General features: G+C 38.2%; 2 protein-coding genes across 5 annotated transcripts in view; one reads left to right on the top strand and one right to left on the bottom strand.

Moving 5' to 3' along the window:
- LOC146389516 (uncharacterized) overlaps nucleotides 1-20,847 on the top strand; it is a 79,948-nt gene that overhangs the window by 11,903 nt on the left and 47,198 nt on the right. The window contains exon 6 of the mRNA XM_084910501.1: nucleotides 5,545-5,871. Coding sequence (XP_084766627.1) covers nucleotides 5,545-5,871 — 327 coding nt within the window. The remainder of the gene's footprint in view (nucleotides 1-5,544; nucleotides 5,872-20,847) is intronic.
- Nucleotides 6,969-20,008, bottom strand: LOC146389517 (uncharacterized). 4 transcript variants are annotated; one of them, XM_084910886.1, is made up of 12 exons: nucleotides 19,876-20,008; nucleotides 18,666-18,767; nucleotides 17,608-17,691; nucleotides 15,798-15,878; nucleotides 15,137-15,253; nucleotides 11,488-13,479; nucleotides 11,328-11,408; nucleotides 10,671-10,747; nucleotides 10,497-10,595; nucleotides 10,355-10,402; nucleotides 9,524-9,589; nucleotides 6,969-7,404 (listed from the first exon to the last, which is right to left on the bottom strand). In XM_084910886.1, the coding sequence occupies exons 6-12, from the start codon at nucleotides 12,626-12,628 to the stop codon at nucleotides 7,246-7,248; spliced, it is 1,671 nt and encodes a 556-aa protein (XP_084767012.1). In that variant the 5' UTR covers nucleotides 12,629-13,479; nucleotides 15,137-15,253; nucleotides 15,798-15,878; nucleotides 17,608-17,691; nucleotides 18,666-18,767; nucleotides 19,876-20,008; the 3' UTR covers nucleotides 6,969-7,245. The 4 variants fall into 4 exon arrangements, with proteins under 4 accessions (XP_084767012.1, XP_084766985.1, XP_084767002.1 ...); XM_084910859.1 differs by having other exon boundaries at nucleotides 6,970-7,404; nucleotides 10,694-10,747; XM_084910876.1 differs by lacking the exons at nucleotides 18,666-18,767; nucleotides 19,876-20,008 and having other exon boundaries at nucleotides 6,970-7,404; nucleotides 10,694-10,747; nucleotides 17,608-17,894.

The following is a 20,847-nucleotide window of genomic DNA, read 5'->3' as shown; positions in this document are numbered from 1 at the left end:
CCTCTGCCAGTGCGCCCCAGGGTGGCTGTGGCTACAATGTAGATTGCCATCACCAGTGTGTGTGAATGGGTGGGTGACTGGATGAGTAAAGCGCTTTACAAATACAGGCCATTTACCATTTCCCAATTCTGGGTCTGCAGCCTTAACAGTCCAATATTACAGTTATCATATTAATCATTATTAGTTATTACAGCAGTGAACTTGAACTCTGTGTGGAGTTTACTGAGCTTCAGTAAAGATTCAAGTTGCAGTCATTTATATGTCCTATCACCTTAAATCTTCACTCAAAGACGAGTATCTTTGACAGTGTATATATAGATGTATTATACATAAGAGACAAATATTGTTCGTTTAATATGTTGGCATTACTAAACTTGACTCAATGCTTACATATATGTGTAAAAAGCAAATGTACGAGCTGTGATAACTGTGTCTGATAGAATGAAGAGTAGACTGATATATGAAATATTCCTTTATTGGGTGAGAAAATCAGACCATGTCATAACTGCTTTAAGTCATACAGAATAGATATCAGAGCCTTAAACAGGCTGACTTCTGCTAAATGGGTCAAACTGGGCAGAAAGTCTACAAACACATAACATCCTTATAGAATATGATGTAACACTATAGATCAACTTACCTCAGAATATATAAAGCATATAAACAATTACAGCAATATGATGCAACAAACACAGCAGTGCTACTGATCCAAAATACTCAAAGCCCAACTCTGAGCTCGACCAAAGGCAGCTGTGCAGTGTAAAGACACAGAATAACTCCAGCTTTGTGTCTTTTTTTCCATTCTAGCTTAAGTACAGGACAAATAGCGTTCCTTTTCACCGCAATAAGGTATATCATGACCAATTGGCTAATCCCCCACCTTTCATTGTTTATACCGTTACAAAAATAAACAAACATAAAAATGAAAAAACACCATTGGCCCAATGGCCAGCTATGCGGTCAGCTGGTGGGTAACAGGCATCTCAGAAAACATTAGAGCACTTTTGCAAATATATGATGTCTTGATGAATCGAGCAGATATTTGAAGTTTACACAGCAACATTTTCTGAAAATAACTTAAAAGTTTATTTTATGATCCAGAAAGAGTAATATTTCAAACTCCGCCACTGCCTCGTTTGAGTTTTGGACGAAATGCATTCTGGGATATTGCATTTTGTCATTTCGAGCTGATTGGAGACCAAAACAGCCAATCAGATTTTTTTGCATCCAAGTCTGTGATTGGCTGGTTTTGTGGCACAACTATAACGGTGTACAGAAAGAGTTGAGCGCCCACGGGCAGAAATGTTGAGCACGCAAGCAACACATTGCGAGCGAGCGCAAGTGTAAAAACTGAGCAAGAGGGGGCTGCTATTGTGTGTGTGTGTGTGTGTGGATAATAGCAAACACTGAAATACATTTTTTGCACGCAGCAATGAATTTTGTTCACTCAAATTTAGCTTTTCTTCGCTCAAAATAAATTTCTCCTTAAAATGTAACACTTGCACCTGCAAAAAATTTTTTTATGCGCGCTCAAAATGTTTTTACGTGCGTTTAGAATAGTGGCACAAAAGTAACGCCATAGGAGGGGGGCCTAAGGGTACATGTTTCACCATCTTACAATTCTGTGATTGCAGCCATTCCTCAACTCTCTGTGAATGGTACTCATGGCCATTGATCAGTGGGCTTTGATCAATGGGATAGTGGTGAACAGTGGTCGTTGATCAATGGTCATGACAATTTGCATATTAATGAGCAAGGAACTGACCTCACACCCATTGTTCCTTCAGTGGGCTGGTTTCAGTCATTGTGCAAATGTACTGTTTATAAGGTTGGGGAAACCTGCAGTCAGCTGAGACTGAAGAAGTCACTTGCATGAGTGAAAACGCTACGTCCAGATGAACAGAATCAACTTTTTGGGACAATATTTAGTTGCAAACAATTCACCTGACATTCCATTCAGGAAAATTAAGAAGTCCTTTAAACTGTGCAGTAAATATGTTTGACAAACTCAACCCAATGTAACTTAAAACATACTGCAAAATCAGTGCTGGCTCTCACTTCAGTGGAAGAAATTTGCATGGACATTTGCAGCTAGTATTTCAAATTTTGGGTAAAATGGGGTCAATGCAATTCTTAATCAAGCATTCAAATGTTCATTAGTCAGCTGTGAGTGGATTTTGTCCATTCATCTTTAAATGTCCAATTTTCATAGTCCACTTTACATATTTTTGACAAAGCCATCTTCTTTTACTCACTCATCTGTGCACCACCAAGTCATCAATGTACTGTCAGCAAGCGCAAGCTCCCAAGCTAGTAACTTAGCAACACGCATGTTTTCTACAGTGAAGGGCCAGCATAGGTTGTTCTTTGGTGGCTGGTGGTGCAATACTGCCACCAGCTGGCGTGGAATGTGGACCAGAAAGACCCACATAGCTGCCCGCCGCGCCTGTTCAAAGGTCAGCCACAGCAGCCGTCAGTATTAAAATATATAACTACATGCTTTGCAGACAAATTCCTCTTGGGGTCTGGATTTCGACCAGAGTCCGGGGATTGGGGACCCCTGCTCTATAGCTTCCTGCTAAACTAGGATCTTTCCCAGGTGTACATATTGGAACAATTGTTTCTTTCCATGTATTTGGTAGTTTTCCTTCGTCCCATACCTTTTTTTAAAAATATAATTCTCAGTATTTTCTTACTTGCCTTAATCAGCTTGTTCAGCATGAAACAAGAGATTCGATCTTTTCCAGGAGTTGTTTTTCTAGATTTCTTCAAGGCCTTATCTAATTCTTATGTAATCTAAATCTTCTTCATCCTGAAGGCTTTTTAGATATTTCTCTGTAATGGTGTTTCCTGTGCTCTTTTTCTTTATTACTAAGGTTTTCTGTACTTTGTACTTTTGCTAATAATTCAGATTATCTTTTGAATTACCAGACATTTTAATGGTACACCAAACCCTGTCCAAAGGTATATTTTTACTCAGTGATTCACAGTATTTTCTCCAATAATCCCTCTTAGCTTTTTTAATGATTCTTTTAACCTTTGCTTTTTTTCCTTTTGCAGTTTATTAGATTATGTAAACATAATATTTTTTTTAATGTTTTGAAAGCCTCGTTCTGTAGTTTAATCCAGATTTTTCAAACTACCCTCACTCAGCACCCTAAACTCATCCCAGTTTGCCTTTTTGAATTTCCACTCTTCCTCTGTTTCTCTGTTCCTTCTGTGTCTACTCTTATGCTAATAAAAATTGGATAGTGATCACTGCCTGCTGTGCTATCTTTGAATACTTCCCAGCTGCAAATACCAGCAAGAGATTATGAAACCAGTGTAAGATCAACTGCTGATTCCTTACCCCCTCAAATGAGCCAACCGTGACCTGATCCGGTATTTAATACTAACAACTCCTTATCCTCAATTAATTCTTCTATTAATCCCACATTACTGTGGTCCTGATTTCCCCATAAAGTGCTATGTGAATTAAAATCCCCACACCAAATGATCCTGCCTCTCCAGTGATCAAGAATTGATTATAATTTTCTGTTTTCAAATTCCTTCAGATGCGTTTTCCCCATGTCTGAGATCAGCATGGATTTTTCCCCCCTAGGTACATCTTCGTCATTGAAAAACTTTGCAGCTGTTTTCACAACAGCCTTTCTTTTCTCAGTTTTAGTCTTTGCCTGCTCTGAACAGTTGATTATATATACCCTTAATGGAATCAATTTCTCCAAACTAATAACGAGTTGGTTAAAATATGTAGCTCTCCGTCCTGCATGGTTTGAACTTTGTACCCTTTCTTTGCGGTTTACCATCTTCAGTGCTGCATATATGACTCTTATCTGTTCTGATTTGTTAAATAGCAGATGCCTGTTTCCTCATGACACACCCTCTGTATGTAGCAGTCTGGCTTCCTGCACAGTTATAACATACAAACTCCTAAATTAAAACTCATATAGCCTATCATAACTTTATCAGGGAGCACTTTATCCTTAAATTCCAGAAAAAACAAATGTACTGTCCACCTTCTCTCCATTCCTGAAAGCCTGTAGTTGTGTTATTCCTGTAACATCTCCTCCTCTAATTACTTTTTTCGAATTCCACAGATTTTTCCCCACAGGAATCCCAGAAATCCTTCCTCTCACTCCACTTTTCTCTCCAATGGGATTACTCACCAGTACTTCTCTTTTACACAACACTTGTAGTTTTAGATCCTTTTTCTTTTGTTCAGCGTTTTGACAAATAATGAGCAAACTCCCATCTCACAAAACTTTGGCTAAGTCTATGTCCCCAAGCGCTGTCTTTAATCCATTAGTCAGACTAATAGGACTCATTCCCAGTATTTCCTGCCCTGCTTTAAATTTCAGAATGACTTTGAAATCTTCCATCATTATTTTCTTTCTTGCTCATGCTCAACAGCCCGTTTCCCAGATGCAGTTACCTTTCTGAATCCTTCCTTCCTCCTCCCTTTTTCTTCACTACTGTAGACCACGTCTTCATCCTCCTGAGAGCTCACCACTTGTGTTCGCCCTTCTGATCCACTCTCCATTCAGATTATGCCAAAAGCTGCCTTCAAAGATCAAAACGTCACTCATCGTCTCCTGACTCCGCCTCACCCCTCTTCCAGTGGTGTCAGGTCCCAGGCGCGACTCTGCAACCGTCCACTCCCTGTCTGTCCTCCAACCACTCTTTCGTCACTTTTTTTGTCTTTCGCTCACCTTGCTCGTCATCAGAAAAAACTTCTTCGCTGAAGTTTTTCTTCGCAGCTCGACTCGCTAACTGCTAGCTTTGCGCCATCCTGTGGGCGTCACGTCCCATGAGGTTGTTTCATTTGGTTGCACCTTCATAAAACCTGTAGAGCAATAAAAAAGAAAAAACTAGGTGAAAGAAGCAGAAAAAGATCAAGGATGTGCTGATAATTCCAACAGAGGTTTGAAGAAGTAACAACCCAGCAAACAACAGGCTAAATGAAAAATAAAGTTCCACCAGTCTAGGAAATAACCTCCACATCTGCTTTGGGATCTGTGAGGAAGCTTGTGTGCAAAAATAAAAATTTTAGTGGAAACAGTTGATTTGCAGTATAAGATGTCTGAAAGGTCAAACTGACTATAAATTGTTCTCCATTTATTTTGCATTTTTTATATTTTAATGCTAAGAGGTTTACAATGGAAGTTATCAAAAGAATATAAAACTCAATTCAGTTGTATTTGTATAGGAAAAATTAAAACAGTGGCCTCAGTGCGCTTTATATTATAAGGAAAATACCTACAAAAATACAGAGAAAATCATCTATAGCTAACTATCCAATTCAAAGTCTTTTTTGAAGAAAGTGTCATCTCTTTGGCCTCTGGCTGAAGGATGTCCAAGAGAATGGTTGAAAAACAAAACAATGAAGGCGATGATGAAATGCTGTGGTGGAGTTTCAGAGAGCTGTGCATAAATCAGTGCCCATGTTTTTGTTTTTCCATTTATTTTCAATAAGATTATGATTCCATGAATAAGCTCAAACTCTATCACAGTTCTTTCTACTCATCCTGATCCTCTGCCTTTCAGTCCCACAGGTGGAGGTGGATTCAGAAGTGGAGTCTGTCCAGCTGCTCTGTAAAACTACAATTCACCTGCCCAGAGACACAAAGGTGGAGTGGATGGTCAAAACTTCCAAGAAGGTCCACGTGTATGAGAACGGCTCTGACCGGCCTGAAGAACAGGACCAGAGTTCCAGAGGCCGAACAGAGCTGCGGAGAGACTTGCTGACAACTGGAGACCTCAGTCTGACCCTGAAATACCCCACAGACTGGGATACAAACACCTACACCTGCACCGCGTACGACAACAAGAAGAAGATCCTGATGAAGAAGGAAGTGGAACTGAAAGTCAGAGGTCAGTGTTGTGGATACAGGTCAGAACCAACAGTCTGTCGCTTTCCATCCATCAAAAATCACCAGAACTTTTTTTTCAGAACATTTTCTTTACAGTGAGATGAAACTGACATGAAAACTTGAAAAGATATTTTAAATAATTTTGCTGATGCTGCAACAGCTGTTCTTATACTCAGGGTTTATAAAAACATCTGGCTTTGGTGCTTTTTGTTTATATGTATCAACACACACACACACACACACACACACCTGTTTTTCCTACATCGTGGGGTCCAATGAGTGACAGGTGCCTGATGGGATCCACCCTTTCCAAAGGGTGTAAAGACATGATTTTCACTCCTAAATTCATAATAAATTCATCTAAACTTAAATATGACTTGAAAAGTCAAACACTCAAATAAATTTTAAACCTGAATTTTTGTTTTACTGGGGACCAGACATAACCCGTCTACTGATACTGGGGACCAGTCATGTGTCTATGAGCATACAGTCAACAACACTGATCCATGAAACCTTACTATCATATTACATAATGACTGAGACCCTGAATTGGTTAAGTGGAAGAAAATGGATGGATTGTTTTATTAATCTCATCCTGACTGCCAGATACTTATTTTATTAATTTATTTTTTTAAATCTGATTCTAAAATATTAGTTAGGAAGTTATGAAATTACACAAACACTACTAATGAAATTTAAGAATGTTGTTAAAGTTGAGCAAAAGGTAACATTTTCTATAGTGTTTTACTTGGTATGACTGAACATATGCAAATAAAACAATTTTAAATCAATTCAGTTTGTCAGTTGATTTTCATCAGATATGAAGCATCAGATCTGCTTTAACAGAAAACAATGATATTTTTACCAAACCACATTTGACGGTTAAAAGAAGTCACCTACTGTACGAAATGGGCAGACAAACTGAGTTTATGCCTTCACGTAACATTTATTTCAGCCTTTTAAAGTCAGACCTTCAGCCCCTTACATCCAACAAACAGTGTATGTGTTTATCTATATCTCTATATACGCACACATACATATATCTATCTATATATCTATATATCATATTATATACAAGTATAAATATAAGTATATATAAGACAGTACTCCCTGGTAAGCAAGGTGGCATTTTTAGATATGTCAGAACAGGAATGCCTTTTCCTTTTCAAAACATAATTAAAACTAATTAAAATAGAACATGAGTTCCATTCTTTCCAAACATTTTTTTTGACGTCCAAAAACATTGGTCTAGCACAGAACGTAAAAACATTGCAAAGGGGCAAACAAGGCACAAATGAACAATTAAGAACAGGCTGTTAAACTCTTTTTGCAGCTTTACGCTGCATTGCAGTGATTCGATTTTTTACATAGAACTTTACCCCTGTCCAGGTTCTGTTTTTAAGTGCTTTCGGTGAAGCCTCAATACAGGCAACGCACTCCGACTTTCCTGGTACTTTACCAGACTCAATGAAGGACAGTGTCTTTTCCACAGCATGGACCTCAGCTGATGTCCAAGTCCTCTTCTTTGATGTTCCTAAAATAGAAAAGAAAGTGACTTAATACAGTTGTAATAATTAATTTAAGATAAATTAAGGCAAAACTAAAAAGGGTAGACGCTTCAGTTTTAGAGTAATCACTTTTAAATTTTGCACTGTTTCCTCTTAGCTTTTGAGGGTCCAGTTAAATCATGAATTTTCAGAATATTAATAAAATAAATCTGTCAGTGAACAGGCAAATTACACATTAGGTTCTTTATCACAGTTATATGTGGATACATCATAGGTCCCTGAAACTGCCTACACTTTTCTATCATTTGCATTTTTTCCTTGCTTCTTAGTACCTCCCAAGAAGGATGGAGGATAGATACAAGAAAATCTAAGGAAACATCCACTTCTAACAAGTGAGGTAGCTAATCACAGTTCAGTTGTCAGTCAGCTTTAACAGTTGAGACTAACAATAATAGAGCAGCATTGTTTTCTCCCTGTAGCCTGCTATCACTTTAGCACCTGTACATAAGTAACAAGCTGCCATCTGGATTCATACTGCATCCTGCTCAGAGACAGAATCCACTTACAGAATTAGTGTCAGTATGTATTTAAGTTCTAATTGTGAACTTAATTTTTTTTAAATAATACAAAATATTCTAGTATATTCATAATACTAGAAACCATTTAATTTAAATGGTTGACAAAAATGAAATTTCAAAGATCAAATCAGATGCTTAGAAACGATCTGCCTGTGAGTAGAAATAACAAATAACTTAGTTATCAGTGTTTCTTGCTGACAGACTGACTTTATCCAACACCCCATCATTGGTATGAAATTCAGTGATTATGTGATGGATTAGACCAGTTTGCTCAGCCACTTCAAAAAAAATAAAATAAAATAAAAATATCAGTAATATATAAATAGGGTGGTTTGTCAGATGGAAAACTACTTTTGTGAAGCCTGCTTCTGTGAATGTTGCCTCACTCATCAAATACGAGCTTTGAGATGGCCTGCAAGAGTTAGAATCAAACCAACTTTCAATTTAAAAAAAAAAAAAAAAGAACAAGAAAATTAGTGAATTAGGATGCACCCAGTGTATGTATTTGCATCAGTATGAGATCTTTGTCATCAAAAATGACATATTGTGGCGTGTCATATCTGATGACACTCACTACATGCTATTAAAAAGATTTTTTTAAACAGTAACGTACAGGAAATGTTTGAATACATGGGAACTACCAGCCTAACAGCTGTACTGCCATCCAGAGTTAGAAAATGGGCTATAAATTTCATCTTTAACTGATAGTAAATCTGATGTCATTTCTGTTTCCATTCTTACATTGGTAAATCATTATAAAATGCGGTCTTGTTAAGTACAAACTATTATCTCACTACGTCTCTCAATGTCTGTAAAAATGTAAATTTCTGCAAAATAAACCACTCAACTATGACCTTTGATGGCAACTTTATGGATGAGAAAAAGAAAAAAAATGCAAGTCAGCCAGTTCAGATACACCAGGAGAAGGAGAGGAGTCAAAGAAATCCTGCAGGTTAGGTTTACAGGGTCTGACTCCGCATCCACCCTCACTCTGAAATGGAAAACCTGGATTACCTAGTTTTAGCCAAACATGTTTTCTGGCACAGAGCCCCGATTCCTGGAATGATCTTGTCCAGAATTAACATGACATAAAGACTTTTGTATGACTTTGGTTGCTTCAGGTAAAAGTATTCACCTACTGGAGCTCTCAAAAAAGAGCTGACAGAGGAAGAAGTGTTTTTCTGTTAAGTAACAACAGTAAATTCTTTGACCAGTAACAGTCATTTTGGACAAGAGTAATAACCAGCTAATCACCCATAAGTAGTCAGCCTTAATAAATTTGGCACACATTTTGCCTGCTGTAACGCTGACGAAAGCCTTGTACTGAAAGACCTCCGTTTTTTCTTACTGCCTTGTTACATTAATCATTACTAATTCATCATCATGTCATCATCCAGTCTAGATAGGTTGTACTAAGAACATTTGTACAACTTTGAAATAAAAGCATTATTAAGGTGAGAAAGCAAATCAGTGCTTATTTTAGTATAGCCTTTTTAGCTGTTGTGTGGAAAAGGGAATGGGTAAAGAAGAAATGTGGGCAAATGCCAAGCCTCAGTCTGTGGAATACCTGCAGTAGCGTGGTCACCATCAGGCTCATCTGTGGTCCACTGTCCTTGCTTGAATCCTGGTGGTCCTATGGGAAGAAGAGTAAACTGTGTAAGTAGAAAAAATATGTACCTTGTGACCCTGGAACAGAGAAGACAAATACTGAAAAACATGCAAAATTGTGACTGCAATGCAGTACAGTCTTATCACCCTGCTACATAACTCATGTACTGTGCTAAAATTTAAAATATTTGAAAAGTTTCAATATTACACTGTCAGTCAAATACCTAGTCCAGTCTCCTTCAGTTAAAGAATGTGATTTTTTTTTGGCAGAGCTCTTGAAGGAAAACAATCACAAAGGTTGAAGCAAACGATTTTACCCATTCATGGTTCTCTATATACAGAATTAATGCCAAATGAACTGACGTGGCTTTACAATAAAATGGTGGGCAAGCAGCTAGCAGCAATAGAAAAAGCTAACAATAATAAGCACACAAGGGTACAAAGAAGGTTACACAATACAGGCAACAATGGTGCTATCAGGCTCTTTGGTAGGGGATACTGAAAATGATCAGTCTAAAAAACTTCTAACATACTTTCTAAAGTACATTCAGTACATCCAGTTACAATTACAGAAATTGTGGTTTTCTTGTGGATTATGTGAAATCTGCTCTAGACAGTCATACCAATCAAAAAGTTTTCAGGTTTGCACAACTGAAATATACCCAAAAAAAAGAACATCTACACTCTCTGTGCTCCTGTTTGGTTTAATTCTACCAATTTGTAAAAGCAGGTTTCAAAAAAAGGAAGGGGGGGGGGGGACTTAAAGTCCTGTAGTTTGTGTGCAAATTACCCATTTTAGTGGCATCAGTGTCAGACTCCTTTTCCTTTGCTGAAGTTCCTGTTAACAAATTGAGATAGCGCACAATCAAAATTCTGTAATTGTTTTTTAGGTTTTTGTGAAGCTTGCTTAGAGGCTAAATTAAGACAGGTACCTGAGGCAAAACAGGGTGTGCGGTGGGTGTGAGAAGTACCCTCTTTAGGGTCATCAATGTCAGATCCCGTCTCCTTTCTTCTCTTAGGTGTTGAGGATCCTGTTAAAAAAATATATATATATATATTTTAAATTTCTGTGTTTATAAAACCCACAAAATAATTAAAAAAGGTACCATCTGGTTATTCTGCTGGATACCTGTGGGTGTTTCATCAAACTCAGTGGTTGGCTGACTTCTCGATCTTTGGGATTCTTTGACAAAAAAAGTCAAAAGTCAAAGTCAGTAATGGTATATGGTTGAACTCTGTGCCCATTCAGCCTTTACACTACGCAATGTATTTTTTGTTAGAGGTATTAACTGTATGTAAAGATGAATGGCATGTCTCAACATCTTTGCACTATTCAAATATTAAGCCATAACAACAAGCGCAGACATCTGTTGCTTGTCATTTGGATCAAGTGTCTGCACAATAGTGATGGGGCAGTGCAGCAAGGGGTACAGTTCTTGTCCATCTGCCTGCCAGAAACAAACTGAAATCAGCTATCAATAATGACAGCTCACAGCCTTTTTATAACATTAAGTACACTTCAAACAGAACTGATCAGAAAATTTAACAATTGAACATACATTCATGTGATAACTAAGTAAAATGAGAGAAACTCTTTCGGAACAATTTGGCATGTACTTTGGGGTTTTAGTTTGTCCCCTCTGTTAACAGTCTGCCACTATAAGATTCCACGTTTTTTGCTACAAATTTAAAAACCATCATGTCATCTATTTTTATATGCAGTAAATGGCTGGATGCTAAAAACAGTTAAACCTGTCACCTACTCGATGTTGAGGAACTGAAAGATGACTCCTTTGATGCATCTGTCTCTGAAAGATCACTTTCCACATCTTCCTGCATTTCTTCTGTAAAGCAGTGATAAGAAAACCATGTAGCACAAAAGACATTTACTCTGAAATAAAAATATAAGAACATTTTGTTTACCATTGGGATTAATTTGGATTTGATCGAGGCTCATTCCCTTGAAGTCTGACAGTCGGCCTTGTTCTAGAGCAATGAGCACTTTGCTGACTTTAGCCAACTTAAGTGTTCCTTCAGGCAGTCTATAGTACTCCCTATGGACTCTGATATCATGGCCTAGAAAATTTGCGAGGATGTCCATCTCATTGTCTCTCAGGTTTAGGACTGTGGACAGTGTGGACACATGCTTTCTCAACTTAGTTGAGGACAGTGTTTCTGGATGCTTCGCTCCACATTCCTTTGCAATCTGTCTGATGGCATCTGATCCCCTGAAGTGAGTGTCTGCTTCAGGTCTAGAGAAGAAAAAGGGATTTTCATCAGACACACCACAGGCCCGCCGATGTGAAACCAAGGCTTCCATTGAGGACAGCATGTCTGGTGTTAAGAGGATAGGAACTTTTCTGTTCCTTTTCCCTCTTATTTCGATGCGCTGGAAATGGCGACAAAGTTTTTGTTCCAACTCTGAAAGTCCTACTGCCAAATCCGAATGGACTCCTGAAGTGTCTCGCAGGGTGAATGCAGTTAGTGGCATTTTTGATACCTCACCCTCTCTCCTGCGGTTAAACAGTATCACTTCGCAAAGAGTCAAATTGGCCAGCATTGACCAGTTCTTCTTATTGGGATCACTGGCAAGTCTGGTTTGGTATTCTTTTCTGTACCTATCAAGATACATATGCATGGTTTTTACATCCTCGGTGAAAGGGAGGAGTTGAGGAGTGTTCCATTTTCCTTCTTTTAGAGTTTGCAGGGCACGAGATGAAACACACACATCCCATTTCTTCTCATAAAGATCTCTTCTCTTCAGATTCTTAAGAAATTCCTCATCATGAAAATCTGCCATCTTTGCTTCACACTCAAGAATATCTGCAATCTTCTTGAGACTATGGCCCAGTTTCAGAGCCAAAGATGGAGCTCTGTAGATGTTTTTGTCTTCATCAAAGCCAGCCACATCCTTTACTGCTTGAACCACAAACTTGAAATTTGAAGGTACATAGAAATCCTCCATTTTTTTCAGTGTCCCTGCTTCCCGTGAGCGCAGAAGTAACCGTCCCATTTCTCGCATTTTTTTGTCTGATGTACTCATGTTTGGTCTTGTCATGTCCATGTTTTGAATACAAGTGTTCTCCTAGTCGCAAGATACTTTTCTCCTCTCTGATGATGTTTCTGACTTCATCCTGATGCATAGCATTCACCAGTTCCCAAACCTTTCTGCTGACACCATCTGGGACAGGCTGTGCAAAGGCACAAAGTGACTGGATCCGACTTTTGCCTGGTTTTGCTGTGCTGCACTTCTGTGAAAGCTTGCATCTTGAAATGTGTCTCCATAATGAATGTCTTTTCAGCAGTGCCTGGCAGTTAACGCAGTGCATGTAGTCATTTGGCTTCACTGGTTTTTTAGTTTGCTGACTTGGGATTAGTGTTCCACAGCCCGCTTTCAGAACCTCAATATTATGTGCACGGTTCCCCTTGTTTCTAATGAGGTCAAAATGTAGTTTGCGCTCCTTTGATTTCAAAGGAAAACTGATTGCTTCTGCTACAGCCAGTTCACTGCTGTGCTTGCGTATTAAGTGCCTTGCCATTTTATGGCACTCCTGTGGACAGTATAAGCAGTGATGCTTTTTACTGTATACTCTAGCCCCATTTTTCTTTTTTTGCAGCTTCATCACAAAAATATTTCCCTGGTTAGGTTGAGAGCTTTCACTTTCTACTGTCTCATGGTCCTTACCCGAAGATGTACTTGGAAGTGCTTTTCTTCTGGAAGTCTTTTGTGACTTCTTTGTTTTCTTAATTTTCAACAATGGGACCCTGTTTGCAGGACTGTCAGATCCCTCTGAACTGCTTTCATTCCGTGAGTCTTGATGGAATATATTCATCATCAGTGCTTTCAATACAACTCCCAGAAGCTTCTGATGTGTCAGCCACCTTGGAGATTGACTGCAGGTATTCACTGGTAAGCTGAAAAACCAGATAGACACATTTATAGCTAAATTTGCAAGAATAATTACCCAGGTGTGAAAATCTTACACCGTCTGTGAGACCCCTTTAACACCTTCATTAAAGTGAACTTTAATTTGTTAGAACTGTTACCAGGTTAATGAAGGGTTATAGGATTTAGTGATTTTCATTTTTATCACTAACTTTGGCTTTGTATACACAAAGACTTGTTTACCGATAGTTTCAACCCAACCATAAAATTAACAAGGAAAAATTAGGGCTGGATGATACCATTTCAGCACTACCATAAGAATTCACAGCTGACAACCAAATGTCAAATGTTTGTGTCAAACAAGATACAAAAAAACCCCTCAAAAAACAACCTGTAAAATAATTATTGAACAGAGCTGTTCAAATAATTGGATGAAAACTCCTGTATTTTTTCCTCTCTCTCATTACTTTACATTTTTACTCCAAGGAGGCAGACTTGTAATTTCTAAAGTGCTCTTGAGCAATAGTTCTCCAGACATTCGGAAGGTCTTTCAAAGTTTTTCTTTGGACATTGGCTACTTTTTCACTCATTTGAGTCCAGTCCTTGTACCTGACCATTTTCAGAGGAATGTTTTTGTTTGTTGAACTACTTAACAATGACCTATGAATCATTCAAAGCAAAAAAAAAAAGTCTCCTAACCTGAGAGATGAACCAGTGTTGTGTCCCCACATAGACAACTTAGAAAACAAATAAAATTTAAATGTTATCTGTAGGTAATTTCTTTCTAGCAGACTGTCACTAAAACATCACTTGTTTCCATTTCATTAATTGAATCTATGAATAATGCCAAAGATAACAGTTACAGGCATAAAATAATATTTTTAGACCAACAGTATGATTCCCAACGACCTGAAAACCTTGCATCTCTCAGCATGGTGTGCAGTGTCTTTGAAAGAAATAAAATCTGAGGTAAGTGGAGAAGCGAAGCACAGAAAGAAATCGCAGCCATGAAAATGTAAAAGGGAAAAAAAAGATTACCTACAGCAGATCAGTATCTCAAAGTCTTGTCATGTTTGTGTTGCTTAAGAATGGTTATTAAACCAAATGAAACTGAGAAGATGTTGAGGTATGCCAAATTACACAAAAACTGGACTTAAAAACAAAATCACTGGAAACATGGCTTGTGGAGTAAAAAAATCCAAAATTGAATTTTTTGTTTCTAACTCATCAACGTGTATGCAGGAGGATAGCAGAGAGGTTTAACAGTGAGGGTCTACAGTCATCTGTAAAACATGGTGGAGGCTCTGTCATGGTTTGGGGCAGCATGTGTTGGAGATCTTCTCAAAACTGATGAAATTGTGACCAAAAAAAAAAAAAAACAGTGGAACATTAACAGTCATTGATTTGCCTCCCCAGAGTCTGGACCTTAACATTATTGAAGCAGTGTGGAGTCACCTGACAGAACAGAACCAAATGCAGAAACAGCCAAAGAGGACCTTTGAAAGTCCTTCAAGAAGCCTGGAGAACTATACCCATATAGCTAGTAAAATACAAAGAATGAAGAGTGGCCCAAGATTTTTGTTAAGTACATATAGTTTAAAAATTGCAATGCTGCAATGCCAGTCTTCTACAGTAAGTTAAAGCCCTAATAAAAGTGTGGAAATGACCAGAATTATGCAAACTTACAAATATGCTGTCAGTTCGTTTGAGTGACGGCACATCTGGGTCAGCAGCATCAGAGTATGAACTTTCAGGAGTGATTATATCGATGTCAGTATCAGCATCAACATCAACAATTATTTCCTATGGAGAGAGGGGAGATGTAAGACATTGACAGCAATGACTGTAATACATCGAGAAAGATATCAAACCTGATTTTTAACTTCTCAACCCAAAGCAAATTAAGAAAGAAATTTTTACATTTTGAGTTCTGTAAGTAAACCAACAACCTCATAGTTTGATTTGAATAACATATCTAGAAATTTTAACTTCCCATACATTTGCAATCCTGTGTAGACTTATGCTGACTTCACCACACCAGGAAAACAGTTAATTTTATGAAAAATTCAACTCCAAGATTGCAAAGCATTATAGCTGAAGCAAAGCCACCCATAGGCCAGATTGAACCTCCTGTTGTTCAGTTCTCTGCCAGGCCATGTGTGACAGTATGTGACATAAAGACAGTACATGCTAACCAAACAGTGAATGCATGGTCAGGGCTGTGTTTGCTGGTTCTCTTTAAAACTGACAGCTTAACTCACTCTAGCAAAAACCTGCAAGTTATGAAAAGTTTCAGAGCTACTTATGGTCATATGGGATAAGCTAAAAGTGCTTATTTGACACATACCATGCTCTCAGATGATGTTGGTAGCTCAAATGAAAGATCTGACAATGAGGTCTCCCCCTCTTGATTAAGACTTGCTGAGGGCTTTAAAATAAAATTAAAAAGGACACATGTATCACCATGTCTACATACATAATGTTAATGAGGAACATGTTAGATAAGATGTGTGGTAAAGCATACTTGCAATTTTGAAAGTCATGCAAGTCAATTCAGCAATTTGCACCTTGAAAACACTAAATATGAATGACATCTAATCCACATCAGAAACGGTGCAGACAATTCTGGCTCTCCTTCACCTCTCACACAGGATGGGTAACAAGAACTGGTATTGAAGTACTGCCATTGGCTTTTATTATTTGTTTACTCAATCCTAAATGTTGAATGTGGATTTTTAAAATTCCTAACAATCCTGAACTGAAAAATAAGCATTCTATAATTAAGAAGCAGTACAGCGCAGAAGTACGTAGCTCATGACCACAATAATTATATCTTAGTTATGAAAAAAGTTAACAGAATCACTCCTGTATCTTGTTTAACCATGTCAAGTCTTTGTTCCACATATCGATATGATAACCAAACATATAACATATCTAGGCCAAATGTAAACACTTAAAATCATGGAAATATCTGCCTTAAAACAATACAACAGAGCTTGCCTTTAAACTTATTAAAATGCCTTTCAGGGTCACTGGACTAGTACATTTTCAGGTAAATGAGAGATTTGTTTGGTTTCTTGTCCTGACTGGCGCTAAAGCTGGCACCCAAAACGTCAGCTGCAACCTCCCGAGGCCGCATTTGTAGACCGATTACATCACAGCGACGCCACGAAGGCTGTCCCAATTCGTAGACTCCTCCGAATCTGGCCGACAAATGCGTCCTCCTTTTCCCCAGATTTGAAGGATGGGTTGGGTGTATCCTTTGTGCCCCACCATATCCCAGAATTCATAGCGCGGCCCAGCAGATTCCAGTTTCCAACAATGGCGGCCGCTACTAACTATTAATCTTATTACTCTTTCTGGGTCACAAAATAAACTTTTAACATATTTTCAGGTGAGAATGTAGCTGTGTAAACTTCAAATATCTGCTCAGTTTATCAAGAGATCGCATATTTGCAAAAGTGCTCAGACGTTTTCAGAGACTTCTGTTACCCAGCTGCTCGATAGCTGACCGGAGGGTTCAAAGGTCACTCGAGCCGGCGAGACAGCTGAGTTTATTAAACGCCAACGAGACAGCTGGTGACGCAAATCTGAATGCTAGACCGTCCTGTTTTACAAGCCTCGCACTTCCGGCCTTCTCGGTCTTCGAAGGATGCGGCCTAGGTTTTGGGACTTAGCTTGAGTGTCAACATACTTTGCACATCATCTTAATATACAACCAATGCAGAATGCAAATTTTTATTAAGTTTCATGAGCTGTGGAGGATAACAAAGTCACTTTAGCATTAGATATAACTGTGGAAAATTAATTGAGTGTGGTTTAAGGGGGGTAATGAGTTATGAATTCTCAATCATGAGGTATAGCCTGAAGTCCATTTCATTATCACTTCTGTGGGCTGTGCTCTTGTGCTTGTGTGTCAAGTTCTGTTCTGTCACCTACGTGTGTGTGAACATAACCCATCTTTTATACAAATTAGGCTAACATGCAGTGAAAGAAAGGCAGAAAAGCCACATAATGACTGGCAGCTGTCACATTTATTTATTTATCGATACTAGCACCACTGCTAATTTTTCATCTATATCTACATGGTAAACTGTTAAACTTATAGAGTACTGAGCCTATTATATACCACAAGTTAAAATCAATTTGTTACTTACCAAACTCTTGGAAGCTGCAAGTTGCTTAGGTGAGAGCTGGGGTTGTGATGAAGTCTCACCCTCTTGGTTTGTTCTCTCCGATGACTAAACATTACAGAGACAAACATTTCTTTTGATAAGGTTCACAAAAAGGTGATGAACAAGACCAATACACTACTAAATGCATCCTCTGTTTTATTTAAACCTAATGCTGTGTAAGAAAACACAGCATTACTACACATACTTTGGTTTTGATGTCTAAATTCAGAAGGCTTTAATTACAGCACAACCAAAAGAAAAAAAAAACCCTTTCTATTAGCCTATAGTTGACTAAACATGGCTCCATCTTAAAAAGTGGCCCTCAGTACTGTTGTAAACTAAGCTGTAGACAATTTCAGCTTGCACTGAGTGATGGGATGTACCAAACATTTTTTTCAAGTACTGTACAGAAGTACAAAAAAAAAAAAAAAAATGAAAAGCTTAATTTCAGATCAGCCAGGCTGATAACACCCCCTGAAATACATGTAACTGTGTACACACTTTGCTTTTATGTATACATTTGATATTGAAGTACATTATTTGCCAGGTAATATTTATGATACTTAGATACATATATCGGATATTTAAGAACTTAATGATGCACTTTTGTACCAAAGTACTAGTTTTCTACAAATTTTTACATTTTAGTTTAGAATGACATTTGGGTACAGGTTCTACTTCTTTATAAAAGGCTAATATGTCTTGCTTAAATGTCAGTCCTAGGTTTGTACACTATTCCCCCCTCTTCCCACACATGGCAAAAGCCATTTCAAATTAGTTAACTAAAGAGCTGACACGATGCTAAAGTTGCTTGGGTGAAACTCGGGTGTTACAGAGACACACACACAAAACAAACTTCAGCACCTGGCTTTGGTGAAAAAAAAATAATTATCTTTTCAGTACACCTGCGTAATCAAACCAACACACCCCTACAGAATGTTTTGGCACATGCATTCATACTGTCACAAATCTAAGTCAGAAGCACCACTGTATTTATTAATATTGTAATATGGGAAAAGTCAAAACCCTATCATGATTACCTGTGTTTGGTGTTTTAAGGAGTCCATGGCTCTTGACAAGCATTTATCATGATGGTCTCTCAGGCGCTGCAAACGTGCCTTCAGTCTGGTGGATTGTTTACTCTGGATGAGGTCAAACACAAAACAGCTAACATAAAATGTCCATACCTGAAGTACACTAGTTTTATACATCAACAAGTAAGAAATACACACTTAGTGATAATGGGATAGTATTTAAGGTGACATCAATAGGTCTAATCACATATGTTAGTCACTATAAAGACATGGTGCAAATATGAATACGGTTTTATAAAAATCAATCTTTTGAATATAAGTCATAGTTTAAATGAAGCTGTGCAGTAGTCCGTTCACATGCTTAATATTGTTAGATTTATTTATCTTAATTTACTATGATAGTAATTTTATTATTTAATATTTTTAGTACTTCGTCGTTTGTGATTAACAGCAATCAAGCCACTGCAGAAGTAAAATGTATTTTTTTTGTCTATCATAAACAATCACAACAAAACTTAAACCACCACTAAATTACTTTCCACGGCTGAATATTTAACTGAGGGAAAAGTCGGTTCGCCTGCTGCTCTGGTACTGTCGCTGCCCCCGCGACCTCACGCTTCGTTTTGCATACCACGACACAACATTACACTTTAGCCATTTCTTAGCTCGTCACAACAATAATTGCATTATGAACTTGGGTCCTCGACAGCCGAAGCTAATCCAGGAGTCTGGATTAGCTTCGCCGGGTCTGTCTCGCTGCTCCGACTGCCACCCTCCCCGCCACGACAAAAACTTGGCGCTTTGAAAAGAAAAGACTCTGTAGCTGCTTAGCTTGTTTCTTGTTGTGAATACTTCAGGCCTATAGTTGAACGAAGTTGTTCTAGAAATTTACTCACCATTTAGAGCTAACACTATTGCTAGCTACTCATTAAGCTCATTGATTGCTCATTAAGCGTTCATTTTCAGTCCCACAGACGCCCGAAAATTACGACAGTAACTAATAAAAGTGTCCAAAACAGACATTCACGACTGCATGAATGTTAAGATATCAGCTAAAAATTGTACAGTTTAGGACAATGTCGTCGAACACCCCATTAAGCTAAGTCACGCAAGCATTAGCAAAGCATGCTAACTACAGAGCAAACTGTCGGCTGCAAACACTTCACTTTGCCTAATTATTAAGTAAACACTAAAACAGTTTGTTTAATGTACTTACCACATTCATCCCTTTATCCTCTATTCTCTGACTGTCGGACATCTCCACTTTCTCTCTGTCACGCTTCTTCATACTTCCAGCCGTCTCCTCTCGCCTCCGAGCTACGCCCCGCGTGTCTGGCTGCACCGAGCACGCGACTAATTAGCAACACTTGCAAGCCTGTGACTGCAGCGGGTGGGGGATGGGAATAGGTAAAGTGAGGACCGCAAAAGTCAGGAAAAGTGTGTTTTCCCTCATCCCTTCCCTTCAGCACCAAAGTGTTAGCATTAGATTGCTGAACTTGTGTTTTAACAAAATATTAATGTATCCAAGAAAAACTAGTTTAATATGGTTTTAACATCCAAAATTATTAATTAACCTTTTATTGACCAAGCATAATTTAGGTCGCCTGGACTTTTTTGGTAATTTTGGCTGTAAAAGGGTCAAAAAACATACTATAACTGAATGCTTTTGCCCCATTTTTTAGAATAACCTCAGCTTTCAATACCTGGCAGCCATTTTATATTATTTTATTGTTATGAAAGTGGAACAACAGTTTAAATTAAAAAAAAACGAACTTGAGATTTATAGTGGAAACTGATATTCAGCAATAACAAAATACAACACAACATCAACTTGCAATATGAACTATAATAAATATGTACAAAAATGTTTTTTTTATCCTTGCTCACTCAGTTTTTAATTTATTGGCCTTTTTATATTACAAGCGTCCAGGCGTTTTTGGGCCTGTGTGATAGACCCTGAAGCAGTTCCTACCCACCTGGAGACAGAGACCCACATTGCACTGCTCACCGAGCCAGGGAATTTGTCTTTTGCACAGAGTGCACTTTCGCCATCCTTGGGTGGCCATGCTTGCTTTTGACTGTCTTTCCCTGCTGCTTGTGGGGACAGCAAAATGGTTGGAGCTCGGTGCTGGTGGGCATCCCGATTTCAGAGAAACAACAAGGAGATGAGCACATTTCACCTGCTGAT

This window comes from Perissodus microlepis, chromosome 3 (genome assembly GCF_051167445.1).
Source record: "Perissodus microlepis isolate ML-2025 ecotype Zambia chromosome 3, ASM5116744v1, whole genome shotgun sequence".
Classification (NCBI taxonomy): domain Eukaryota; kingdom Metazoa; phylum Chordata; class Actinopteri; order Cichliformes; family Cichlidae; genus Perissodus; species Perissodus microlepis.
This window is presented reverse-complemented; position numbering and strand designations above follow the sequence as displayed.